The sequence below is a fragment of the Chiloscyllium plagiosum genome, chromosome 15 (assembly GCF_004010195.1).
Source record: "Chiloscyllium plagiosum isolate BGI_BamShark_2017 chromosome 15, ASM401019v2, whole genome shotgun sequence".
Classification (NCBI taxonomy): Eukaryota; Metazoa; Chordata; class Chondrichthyes; order Orectolobiformes; family Hemiscylliidae; genus Chiloscyllium; species Chiloscyllium plagiosum.
Window position 1 is genome coordinate 1751220 of NC_057724.1, and position 14257 is coordinate 1765476.

At 40.6% G+C, this 14257-nt stretch overlaps 1 protein-coding gene across 3 annotated transcripts in view; it reads right to left on the minus strand.

Moving 5' to 3' along the window:
* slc25a14 (solute carrier family 25 member 14) overlaps nucleotides 1-14257 on the minus strand; it is an 86098-nt gene that overhangs the window by 44834 nt on the left and 27007 nt on the right. For all 3 annotated transcript variants that reach the window (XM_043704272.1, XM_043704271.1, XM_043704270.1), the window contains 2 exons: nucleotides 7500-7594; nucleotides 5800-5885 (listed from right to left, as the gene is read on the minus strand). In XM_043704272.1, coding sequence (XP_043560207.1) covers nucleotides 5800-5885; nucleotides 7500-7594 — 181 coding nt within the window. The remainder of the gene's footprint in view (nucleotides 1-5799; nucleotides 5886-7499; nucleotides 7595-14257) is intronic.

Here is a 14257-nt window from a genome sequence, read left to right on the forward strand (position 1 = left end):
AGGGCTTATCTTATGAAGAGAGGTTGACTGAGCTCGGACTTTTTTCATTGGAGAAAAGGAGGAGAAGAGGGGACCTAATTGAGGTATACAAGGTAATGAGATTAAAAATCACACAACACCAGGTTATAGTCCAACAGGTTTAATTGGAAGCACACTAGCTTTCGGAGCGACGCTCCTTCATCAGGTGATTGTGTCGCTCCGAAAGCTAGTGTGCTTCCAATTAAACCTGTTGGACTATAACCTGGTGTTGTGAGGTTTTTAACTTTGTACACCCCAGTCCAACACCGGCATCTCCGAATCAAGGTAATGAGAGGCATAGATAGAGTCGACAGCCAGAGACTATTTCCCAGGGCAGAAATGACTAACACGAGGGGTCATAGTTTTAAGCTGGTTGGAGGAAAGTATAGAAGGGATGTCAGAGGCGGGTTCTTTACACAGAGAGTTGTGAGAGCATGAAGTGCGTTGCCAGCAGCAGTTGTGGAGGCAGGGTCATTGGCGACATTTAAGAGACTCCTCAACATACATATGGTCACAGAAATTTGAGGGTGCATACAGGAAGATCAGTGATCGGCACAACATCGTGGGCTGAAGGGCCTGTTCTGTGCTGTACTGTTCTATGTTCTATTCCCAATCCTCAGCTTTATTACTTTTTGTTTTGAGAACTGTATAAGCTTTACTTGTTGATCCAGTACAGTATTAGCCTTGATTGGATTACCTTTTCTAGTGGGTTCAAGCCTCAAAACATTTGCTGCAAACAGAGTGTTAAGAAAACATTAGGCATTACTTAGCATCAGACCTTCTAATGTAGCTTCCCAAACCACCACAGCCAAATTACCCATTATGGTATTCTTTGTTTCGTTTTGACTCCAATTCCAGATTGCGCTACATCAGTTTCAAACCTAGTAGAAACCTTTCATTCATTGTCAAAGTCTTTTTCATGGGGTGCAAATATCAAATACTAAGGTGCATAGGTTTAAGATAAGAAGAGGATTTCTTTTTAAAAAAAGATATGTGACAGAAGTTTCTTTTTTACACAGTCTCAGAATAAAAGATAAACCATTTATGGCAGTAGGCAGGATTTTTTTCACTCTGGGATTCTCAACCGCAGCACTGCCAGGTGAGGTGTTCAAAGTAGATATATTAGCAAGATATTAGTAGATATACTTAAGCAGCATTTAGACATATACAGGGTATAGGCAGGGAATAGAGGGATATGGACCATATACAAGCAGATGAGATTAGTTTGGAATGGCATCATAATCGGCACAGGAATGAAGTGTCAAAGGGCTTGTTCCTGTGCTGTACTGTTCTATATTCTAACATAAAATTCTAACATTATGGTTATTCTTCCCTAAAGGCTCTCTGCAACAAGGGTATTTATGATCCTTTCTTCATTGCACTGAACTGGATCGAAAATAGCTTGTTCTCAGTTGGTTCAACATACTTATCCAGAAAATCAGTTTGTATACATTCTAGAGATTTTCACAATATAGTACTGATTAGGTTTTCCCAGTCTATGTGCAGATTGAAGTCCCTCATGATTAACTTTGTTATTATTGTTACATGCACCTCTTGTATGTACTGCACCCTATGTAACATATACTGCTTGGTGGTTGACAAATAATGCTCATAAATGTTTGCTGCTCCTTACAGTTTATTAGCTCCATCCAAACAGAGTCTACATCTTGATCCTCCCATCTAAAATTCCCTTTCACTAATGTATTGATCATGTCCTTTGTCAACAGCGCTACGTCATTACATGTTCTTGCCCATTCCTCCCAAGTTGCAAGTATCCTTAACTATCCCTGGTCATTCTGGAGCCATGTCTCTGCAATAGCAACTGGATGATGCCTATTTACTTCTATCTATACCATCAATTTACCAACCTTGCATTGAAAGCAATGGGCTTTCTGTTCGTGCTTTTGATTTTGCCTTTTTAATATTTTTCTGTTTTTCAAACCATGGGCTCAGTGGTTGGCACTACTGCCTCAGAGCACCAGGGACCTAGGTTTGATCCCAGCCTCAGCAACTGTCTGTGTGGAGTTTGCACATTCTCCTAGTGTCTGTGTGGGTTTCCTCCAGGTGCTCCTGTTTCCTTCCACAATCCAAAGATATGCAGTTTAGGTGAATTGGCCATGCTAAATTGCCCATAGTGTTCTAGGATATGTGGATTAGATGCATTAGTCAGGAGTAAATGTAGAGTAATACAGTCAGGGAATGGGTCAGGATGGTTTACTCTTTGGAGGATCTGTGTGGACATGTTGGGCCAAATGGCCTGTTTCCACGCTATACGGGTTCTATGATATGCAATGCCATCTCACTACGAAAGTAATTTAAATGCTCCCCAACAGCATTAACAAATCTCAGATATTGATCCTGATCCTGTTAAGATGTAACCTGTCTCCATTATACTGGTTCCACCTGAATGGCTCCGACCTTCTGCACCATCTCTCTAGCCATGCATTCAATTTGCCCTCTCTCTATTCTTATGCTCGCTAACATGAGCTACTAGGTAATCCTATCCTGAGATTACAGTTCAAGTCCCTTTACCAAACCTAAACAGTACTATCAGTACGTCAACTCTCTTTCCACCCACATACTTGAGAATAACAGACTACAACCTCTGGCTGATCATCCTTCCCCATAAAAAAAATAAGGAGACAGTCAGAGTCATAGAGAATGATGTTGCAGGGACAGTAGTGGGAACAAGGAAATGGCTGAGGAACTGAATAATTACTTCATTTCAGTCTTTACAGTGGAAGACACAAGTAATACCCCAAAAATTCAAGACAGTGAGGAGGCAGAGCTAAGTATGGTGACTATCAGCAAAGAGGAAGTGCGAGAAAGACTGAGTGGCCCAAAGGTGGATAAATTAGCTGGACAAGATGGACTACACCCAAGAGTTCAAAGGGAGATAGATAGATGAAGAGATAGTGGAGATGTTAGTAGTGATCTTTCAGGAATCTCTAGAATCAGGGAGGACTGCACAGGACTGGAAAATTGCTAATGTGACACCGTTTAAAAAAGGAGCAAGGCGAAAGATGGAAAATTTCAGACTGATTAGCCTAACCTCGATCGTGGATAAGATCCTGGAATCCATTGTGAAGGATGAGATTTCTGAATACTTGGAAGTGTATGGTAAAAGAAGGCAAAGTCATCATGGTTTCATCAAGGGGGCATCATCCCTGACAAATCTGCTAGATTTCTTTGAGGGAGTAACGAGCAGATTAGACTAAGGACAGCCAATGGATGTTATTCGCCTGGACTTTCAAGAAGACTTTTGACAAGGTGCCACACAGGAGGCTACCGAGTAAAAAAAAGAGCCCATGGTGCTAGAGGCAAGATGCTAACATGGAGAGAAGCTTGGCTGTCTGGCAGAAAGCAGAGAGCGGGGATTAAAGGTTCTTTCTCAGGATGGCAGCCTGTGGTGTTTGGCAAGGCTCAGTGTTGGGACCAAAATGTTTCACTTTATAAATTAATGATCTAGATGAAGGAGCTGAGGGCATTCTGGCTAAGTTTGCAGCATTGAGGAGGCAGGGAGGCTGCAAAGGATTTGAACAGGTTAGGAGAGTTGGCAAACAAGTAGCAAATGGAGTCAATGTGGGAAAAGGTGAAGTCACGCAGTTTGGTAGGAAGAATAGAAGCATGGACGTTTTTTGTAAATGGGGAGAAAATTCTGAAGTCTGAAGTGCAAAGAGACTTGAGAGTTCTCATCAAGGATTCTCTCAAGGTAAACTTGCATACTGAGTCAGTAGTTAAGAAGGCAAATGCAATGATGGCATTTATTTTGAGGGGAATTGAATATAAAACCAGCTCTAAAAGGCTCTGGTCAGACCACATTTGGAGTATTGTGTGCAGTTTTGGGTCCCACATCTCATGAAGGATGTACTAACCTTGGAGTGTAATCAGAGGAGGTTCACGAGAATGCTCCCAGGAATGAAAAGCTTAACATATGAGAAACATTTGAGGACCCTAGGTTTACACTTCATGTGAGTTTAGAAGCACGTGGCCAAGGGGGGGGGGGGGGTGTAGTTGGATCTAACTGAAGCATACAGAATACTCAATGGCCTGGACAGTGTAGATGTTGGGAAGATGTTTCCATTAGGACCTGAAGGCATAGACTTCGAATGAAGGGAAGACCTTTTAGAATGGAGATAAGGACAAACCTCTTCAGCCAGAGAGTGGTGAATCTATGGAATTCAATGCCACAGAAGGCTGTGGAGGCCAGGTCATTGAGTATATTTAAGACTGAGATGGATAGGTTCTTAAGTATCAAAAGGATCAACGGTCATGGGGAGAAAGCAGGAGAATGTGGTTGAAAAACTGATCAGCCATGATTGAACGGCAGAGCAGACCTGATGGGCTGAATGGCCTAACTTCTGCTCCTCAGTCTTACGGTCTTATTCTTTCCAAAGTCTGGAACTCTCATTTGTACATCAGGGCTACATTTCATGTACATGTGGTCGTCCAGCCCAAGGGAAACATTCTTGACATCCCACATGTCACAGGTGTGTTTTCTATGCAGCAGAACTGTCCTGCCATGGCTTAACTTTATTTAACGTTTGATTTATTATAAACTGGAGACTGGAAAATCGAATTTGCCTGGTTCCCTTATTTTTCTATCCAGAGAATTAATTGCTGTGGCTTCTGTTTCCACTCCCACACTGTTCCTTCTGATAGCTCCTTGGCAACCACATCAGCAACATTATTCAGAAACCCATCAGGTTGTCCTCTGATGACTTCCAGCTCCAGGTAACCACCACCACCTCTCAAACCCTCCACTGCCTCTGATATGCCATGCTGATGGATAAGCATAAATCACCTCCAAATAAGTAATGAAAAACTAAAGCTAACAACCTTAGCTGCTGCCACCAATTGTACCCTTCTCCCTGGGTATTGCCTGAAACAGAGATTTTTTAAAATAAACTTATTGTCCTTTTTTCACACTTATCTCCAACCTCCAATCCCCATATCATCCCAATCTCCAAAATGCATAGTTCCACATCTGCACCATCATCCACCTTCACCCACCTCAGATGAAGTACCACCACTGCTGAAATCCCATTCCGGCAACTCTGATATCTCAAAACACAACTATTTCCATTTTCTTCTGGTTACCCTCCCATCTAACCTCCACCCCACTAAGTGTGAATTCACCAAAAACGCAGCTTCCTGAAAGTTAGATATGACCAAGTTACAAAGTCACCTCTCTTTGCAGAGCTATGTCGGACCCCCACCTTGGGTGAAATTAGTCATTTTTAAAATTCTCAGTTGTCTATTTTAATCCATTCCTATATGACCCCATCACTTTCTCTGAAATACCCTCTAGTTTTACAAGCCTCAGACTGTGGTCTCTTGCACATTCCCTTTTTTAAAATCACCCTAACATTAGCAGTCTGTCTAATTTCTAAACTTGGGAATTGCCTCCCCAACCTTTCCATCTCTCCAAACTTACTCTCTTTTTGAGATACAGCTTTTGAAACTCTCTCTCTCTCCAGCCAAGCTTTCAGTCACTTGTTTGAATTTGAACCTTGCTTAATTTTATTTTCAAACCATATCTAAGAAACAATCCTGTGAAATGTCTTGGGATATTTAATCACATAAAAAGCATCAAAAAAATGCAGGTTGTTATTTTTGGGAGCATGTATGGGCCTGATGCAGAAACTGATACTGTGTCATGTGATGGATGGGCTTTTGCTCCCACCAACACACACCTCATCAAGCCATGGAATGGACTTGGCTTCCTACAGGTATGTATTAAAAGGAGCATACCATAATTCTGGAAATTATTCCACATACCTTTAATACATCTGTAGGGTTGGCAATAGACGACGAAACCACACCAGCAAGAATCCCACACAGAACATTTACAAGGAGCGTTTCATCTGTAAATTGAAAATAATGCACATTGGTGCAAAGCCAAATTAAGAATATATCACACATATCAAAAGGCACGAGAGATTTTACATTCCCAGGACCACCACACTGAAAAATCTTTTGCTTTTATTTACTCTCAGGATGTGGACATCACTGGCTAGGCCAGTTCTAATTGCCCAGAGGGCAGTTAAAAGTCAACCACATTGCTGTGGCTCTGGAGTCACATGTAGGCCAGACCCGAAAAGGATGAAAGATTTCTTTCCCTGAAGGATATTAATGAAACAGATGGGTTTTTCCAATAATCAATAATGGTCTCATTATCATCATTAGACACTCAATTCCAGGTTCTTTATTGAATTCAAATTCCACCACCTGCCATAGTGGGATCTGAAATGAGTCACCAGAACATTAGCTGCCTTTCTGGATTAATAGTCTGGAGATATACCACTAAGCCATTGCCTCCCCCTTTCCAACCAGCCTCTTTCTGAAGTATACTTGAAGTACTTTCAATTGGCACTTCCAACAGGCCTTATAGTAAATAACAAAACAGTTTCTTTAATCTTCATCCTCACCCTTCCTCATGAAATTCTCCCACACTGGAGATCAATCAGTAATGAAAATAAAAACAATGCCTTCCCATTCACAATCATGGGCAAGTATATCAGGCAGTATGATTCTAAAACTAATGGGCATAGTCTCAGAATTTGGGCCAGAACATTCAGGAGTGATGTTAGGGAGAACTTCTACACACAGGGAGTGGTACATGTTTGGAACTCTCTTCCACAAATGCTAATGGATGCAAGATCAGTCATTAATTTTAAATCCAAGATAGATAAATTAGTGTTAAGCAAAGGTATTGATAGAGAGTTATGAAACAAAAGCAGGTAAATGGAGTTAGGCCACAGATCAGCCATGATCTCACTCAACAATGGAACAGGTTTGAGGGGCTGAATGGCCTATTCATGTACCTATGTTCCTCTGTAACACAACAAAACACATGGCACCCAATCCCTTCATCATTTTAAAAGGCAGTGCCAAGACCAGAGTCACATTCCTGGTTTAAGTTTAAATAAGCTCAGCAGTTAACTGCCAGCCATCATCCAACTGGTACATTCTCCATGGCAACTCCACTATCAATCAGGGCTCTTCCTTATAGTTTAAAATGCTGCTGCCCTTTACAGTGGCATTCTTATGAATTTTCCTGATGAGTGTAAGATGAAAAAAATTGACAAATATGTATTTTTCAGCAATTCTCAAGGTCGATGCAACTGAACAATTATTAATATTGTTCTCTGATAAGGCACCAGCAATTCTCTTCTTTGATAAATAATTGATATCTTTAATGCGAACAATAATTTCTTGATCTGAATCAAACTAAAACTGATCATTTCAAACTGTTGCTTGTATCATCCTCAGATCACTGGACTGTACAGAATCAACAAGAGATTCACCCAAGCTAAGCAAGCAGCAGCAGAAAGTGCCATCTGGCTTGTTCACGTGGTAGAGTGCTCTTGGATTGTGATAAGCACAGTGCAATTAAATTGGAGAATCACACCAAATGTTTTAGTGTAAATTAGGTTTGGAAAAATAATCACCAAATATTTATTTGAAATGAAACAAACCTTGTGGACAGCTTACAAAAAGGCGCTTCAAACTTTGATAAGTTCCAATCTTGATGGTGCCATAGGATGCCTGACGCAGCAGAGCTGGACTGATGCTGTATCAGGAAATAAAGACATTACAATTGATCAGACCATATAACAAAACATCACTCCCCAGTGCAATGTTTAACATTCCAAGAATCATGTCATTTTCACCTTCATATGTAAGAATAACATGTTTCAGATTTATAGGATACTGGCAAGACCACAATTCGAATATGGTCTACAAAACTAATCAACTCACTTAAGGAAGAATACAAATACATTGGAGGCTGGTCAGGGGAGAATTATTGAATTGTTATCGAGAACTAGAGTTGCCTTGAGTATAGGTTAGACAGACCTATACTTGGTTCCAATGGAGTTTAAAAGAGTGAGGGGTGCCCCTTGAAAGAAATAACATCCTGAATGGTCTTGACAAGGCGGGCATGGAATGGATACTTCCTCTTTAGGGCGAGTTCAGAATTAGAGGACACTGTTTTCAAATGTAACGTTTTCCTTTCAAGAGAGGGATGAGGGGACTTTTCTTCTCCCCCCCCCCCCCCTCTCTCCAAGGATTTTGCAATTTTGAAACTGTCTGTCCAAAAAGGCAGTTGGGGCATGTGTGTGAACACTGTTAAGTAGACAGTCTTGTCAGCCAAGGGAATCAAATCTTATCAGGGTAGATGAGAATATGAAATTCTGAAGACGACTGATTAGCATGGTCTTAATCAACAGCAAGACAGGCTCAAATGGCTGACTGGAGCCATTCTGCTCCAATATTTTATGTCTGTGTGAGAAGCTCTTGTTTACAATCAATATTTAGCCCAATTCTTCTGCACTGTCAGGTCAGAGTCACTAAAACACATTAGAAAGTCACTCTGTCCATCAGCTCTAGATTGGATTGCCCTACACAATCAATCCATACAATAAAATTATACTTAAGAAGGAATCCAACCTGATGCAAGAACTTTTCCAATTCTTTTCAACTTTCCCATTTCCCAATCACTCACCTGCACATGTTCCATTGGACCTTGACATTTTTTCTGCTGCTCAATCTGCTTTTGGAGACTTGTAATCTCCAGTAAAGACTTAAATCCAACCAAATCAACCACTTACATTCAGCTATCATAGCTAGAAGACTAGAATCCCCAGAGTGTGGAAACAGTCCATTTGGCCCAATAAATCCACACCAATGTCTAAAGAGCATCCCACTCAGACTCACTCCTCTATCCTATCCCTGCAACTCTGCAGCTCCCATGGATAACCTACACATCCCTGGACACCATGGGCCATTTAGCATGGCCAATCTACCTTGGCAGGAAATCTTAGCACCAAGAGGAAACCCTCGCAGAAACAGGGAGCATGTGCAAAGTCCACACAGACAGCTGTCCAAGGCTGGAATCGAACGCAGGTCCCTGGCGCTGTGAGGCAGCAGTGCTGAGAAAACTGTCCATTGAGATAATGATCACAAATAGAGCTGAAGAAAGAAATGGGATGACTTAAACTTGGTCAAAGGGTAAAGAAAGATTTTAGATGGCACAGCAATTTACAAAGAGAAAGCCTTGGTGGATTTTCTTTTCAAAAAACAGTTGGTGGAGGCACTAATTTTGTAAAATGGAGGGACTAATGGGCCGAAGAGAACGATTTAGTACAGGAGCCATATGGCAGCCAGAACAGAAGGTTGGATAGTCAACAATTTAGTGGGAAAGGGTTAAGGGGTCAAGAGGAGGGCCTCACAGACACAATGAAATTGCAGAGGTTATAACAACACAGGGTGGAGAAAGTTCAACTTAGAGTGCAGGTGGGCAAATTTTCTATTACCAGATATAGAGCACCTTTTACAACCACCAGCCAACTCCAAAAATATTGTTGCTATTTGTGGTAGCTCATAGACAGTAGCTCCCACCAACTGCAATGTGGTAATCACCAAATAGTTGGTTTTCTTTTGGGATGCTGATTGAGGGACAAGTACTGGCTGAGACTCTGGGGAGAACTTGACTGCTTTGCATTAACTTTTACCATAGGATCTCGAATGCTCACTGGAGAGGACAGAAAGAACTTTGAGAAATAATACTGTTGGATAGTACTGGCATGCAGTTTCAGTCTGGATTTTTGTGAAGTTCTAGAATCAGACTGGAACCTTGTAACCCTGAACTCAAACATGAATGTTGAGTCACTATGGACAACATAATAATGGTTTCAGCCCTTGTGATGAGAGGAACTCATTGGCCTCTTCATTTGTTGGCTTTGAGAGCATCGGAATTGGAAAGACAGATTTCAGAAGGGAAACAGGAGGTTGTTTCTGGTATCCCTGAAAAGTTCTATCTGAATATACCAGGGCTCAATAATGTTTGATGTGTTGCAGTCAGATCCAGAACTGGATGATTTAAACAGTTATTTGCCAGATACATTCAAGATAGCGTTGGTTGGACTTCATGTCTCAAGATATTGGGATACCACCAGATGAAGAGTCAGGTAAAAGAACAATGGCTGCAACAAGGGGCAATGTCATCAAAGGTGAAAGTGACGAGAATGTAATAAAAAGCAGTAATGTTATATTGAGTGGAGACTTTTACAGGTGCAGTTGTGACTTGAGAACAATTTCACCAGTAATGAGGTGGCATAGGGAACAGGAAGGATAAAGTGATCGGGGAAGATTCAAGAATTCGTCAGAAATGGATAAAATTTTATCCATTTTAAGACCATGAGAGGAGAATGGCAGTATAAGGAGGAGAGATCAAGAATGTTTACACCTGTATGGCTTTGCCTGAATTTTAAAGTCCCTTGCTCTGAACTCCCACCAGTAGAAATAACTTTTCCAAATCGATCCTATTGCATCCATTAATCATTGCAAACAATTTAATCACCTCCAAACTCAAAGAGATAAAAAAAATCTTATGCAAATTCTAACTGCTAAATCCTATAAACCGCAACATCACTGACAATTCCATGTCACACCCTGTCCAAAGCAGAAATCACCAGGACACTGAACAGATTGAGCTGGAAGAACCATTCCCATTGAGGAGAACGGAGGATATCAGTTTAAGGTGTTTTGTCAAGCAAGCAGCAACAACAGGACGAAAAACGCTGACACACAGCGAGTGGTTAGGCCTATGGTACAAGCAAATCAAGGTTTTTAAAGAGACTTTGATCATTATGAAAAGAGAAAAATAGATTGGCCATTGGCAAATGTATGTGGGACTAGAATGTACTTGAAAAGACAAGATGGGCTGAACGGCTTCCTCCTGAGCTATAACCATCCCATTGTACATCATCTTTGTAGAGGTACAGTATCCAGAGCTGAACACAGCATTCCAGGAGGAAAATTTGAGATTTTGGTGAGAATTTGGTGCAGAAGGTGAAGAAAATAGATTTTTTTTAAACCTCCAATACATCTTGTGGAAGCTTCCAAAGTTTAACCATTTAAAATGTATGTTTGTTACTTTGTACAAGTTATATTAAAAAAAGGAGACAATTTGCAACAAATTAAAACCTATATAATTAATTCAGATTAAGATTTGATAGTTTATTTGATTAGTCAACAGTATGTTGCTGCGTGTAGACTACAAGAGCTTCCAAGTGAACAATATCCACGGGAGGTGTCCCCATCTTCAATTGCTCCTGCTCAAAATCATCTAGCTGAAGACAGTGGATAGGGTGCAATATCAGAACAGTTTCTTTCAGACTTCATGCACACCTTGCAGATAAGTGCCTGATTTAAGGAAGGATTTAATGCATTGGAAGCCGTCAGAGGAAGTTTACTATATTGCTACCTGGAATGAGGAGTCTGACTTATGAGGAGAGACTGGACATGCTGTGCTTGTATCCACCAGGGTTTAGAAGAATGAAGAGTGATTGAAGTGAATAAGATAGTTAGGTGGATATATTGTTAAGAACGTAGCACACTTACATGAGGGACCACATCTTTTTCACTGACAGGATTGCAACTTTTATTACAATACCTGGGAGAACGGGAAATTAAGAGGATACATCAGATTAAACAAAAAAAGCAGCAATTTAAGTGATTTGGGGATGAAGGCAACTCAATGCTGAAATTAAAAACTTACACGAACATACATCTGGAGGTTCTACAAGTACATTAAGGGCAAAAGAGTAACTAGGCAGAGAATAGGACCCCTTCAAGCTCAATGCGTTTGTCTATGCGTGGTACCGCAGGAGATAGGGAGATCCTAAATGAATATTTCTAATCAAGATTTACCATGGAAACAGACATGGAAGCCAGGAAACTCGGGCAGATAAGATGTGGTGTCTTGAAGAAGAGTTGACTTAAACAGGATGTGCCTTGTGGAGTAATGACTCTTTGGGTCACTAAGAGTTTTGTGGGGATGAAAGAAGTGACTTTGGGAGTTTTACAATAAGTGAGCAAGACAAAGCGTTCATAATCGGCAAACAAGCTGGAATTGGGGTTGCTTATGTTTACAGGAAAGGGGAGATTGTTGTGGCATTTGCACTGCATTGTAAACTTGCTGGAAATGCCATCAGAATCTTTGTAAAAGGCTGAAATTCAAATGCAAACTAAGCAGTTTGAATTAGAGGCAAAAGAAAAGAATAAACCTGGCAAAACAAAAAGAAAAATGAAGCAGTTTGCGTTATGACTAAAAGCCGGGGGGAAAAGAAGAGAGGAAGGCCCCAGCAGAAGAAAGACTGAAAAAGAGAAGAAAAGCAAAAAAAAGAGAGAATTTGAACTTCAGAAGTTGGCAATTAGAGAGGGAAGTCAACTTAAAAGGGCAGAGGTGAAGGTGGCCTCAGTGAGGAGGATTGTGGTAATGATCAAACCAATCGGAGCAAAGGCCTGATTTTCAGACATGGTCAGATCACCCCACAGATGTGAAAGCAAAGATTATTGGGGAGTTTCCCATACCATTGATGCAGAGGGCAGTACTATGAATGGGTTGTATTGGAAGTTCATACCGAATTTTAGCAGTGTGGTTGTTCCACTGACTAACTTACTCAAGAGGTGCAGAAAATTTCAGTGACATCAGACTGTCAGAAGGTATCTGACAGCCTAAAAACTGTGTTGACCACTGCTCAAGTGTTAGCCACACGTAATTATGCAAAGCCATTCAAGTTAGCTATCAACGTGAGTGATGTGGGTATTGGTACTATACTCTTATAAGACGACAAGAAAATATAAAGCCCTATTTGGTATTTTTCCAGAAAACCGTGTGATCATGAACCAAAATATCCCACAACTGAGAAGGAAACCTTGAGCCTGGCAATACAACATTTCACTGGCTCAAAACCAATTACATTTCTATTTTCCCTCAGTCCAGAAGGAGAGATATGGACTTAAAATGTCAATTATATTTCTCTTTTCTTTTGAGCTGCCTGACCTGCTGAGCGTTTCTAACACTTTTTATTTCAGGTCTCCGGCATCTACATTACCTTGTTTCAAGGTCTACAGGGAAGTATAGGAAAATTATGGAAGGGGAGGAATGTGCCTAAATGATTAAGGATGAAATCACCAGTGATAACTCAGGGAATAATGAGAACAGGGCAGTGGAAGTTTATGGGAACAAGTGAAAAAATATTTAAGATTGTAATAGTTGTCCATCAGGTTTCCTCACAAATGATGCAGTGGTGATCACAAAAAGCAGAAACAAAGTACTTGACAAACCAGTGGAGCAAAAAGCTGATAGATCTCCAGACCTGATGGGATGTATCCGAGAAGTAGCTCCAGAGATAGCAATTGCACTGGTAGTAATCTTCCAAGGATTCCTAAGATAATGTCCCAGAGGATTGGAAACTGCCGCTGACATATCACCGTGATTCAAAAGGGGAGAGAAAAGCAGGTTACTGCAGGCCAGTTAGCTTGACATTATTGGAAAAATGTTAAACAGTGCATTATAAAGGATTTAATAGCAGAGTTTAGAAAAAATATGGTATTTGGCTTCATGAAAGGGAAACCATACCTGACAAATGCTATCAGAGATCTTTAAAAGATAACAAGCAGGATAATAAAGGGGAACCAGCAGATTTAATATCTTTGGATTTCATTTGATAAGGTACTGCACCTCAAAAGCATTTGAAAAGATACATGTCTATGATAATGGTGGTAATATATGATCGTGAATAGAGGATTGGCTAACCAGCAGTAGGCAAAGAGTTAAGATAAGGAGGCATTTTCTGAATGACAACCTGTAACTAATGAATTGTTATCGGGATTAGTGCTTGGCTGCAATTATTTATTATACACCGTGACAATACTATGGCTTTATGAGGTGTATTTTGTCCTTTTCTTTCCAAGTTAAGGCTGAGACAGAGGTAGAAAGTGGTCTGCTAAAAGCCAATAAAGTAAACAGCTTGTGTGGCCTTGGGTTTTCTTTCACCCCAATTTGTTATGGACCAGACCAAACCCCCTCAAAAAATATGAAGAAGATAGCCTACATCCTAACTTTTTCTTATTTTAAAGATTACTGCAAGACATCCAGGTGAAATTCGCTTGGTCAAACTACTTGAGTTTAAGCAAAACACACTTCAATTTTAACACTGCAGTTAAAATACAACTAACTAACTGTTCCAATATAGTAACGTCTCAAATGGCAAATTCAATAAAACAGGTTGTCTTACATGCAATTCTAGTAGCAGCAGGAGAACCCCAACTTTTAGCTGTAACAGAGAGAGGAAGAAGAGGTACCACATCCAGCTTCAAGACCCCAGCAACTGCAGGTTTTGTGGGAGCTGGACACTGCCCATTTATTGTTCCAACTTCTATTGTT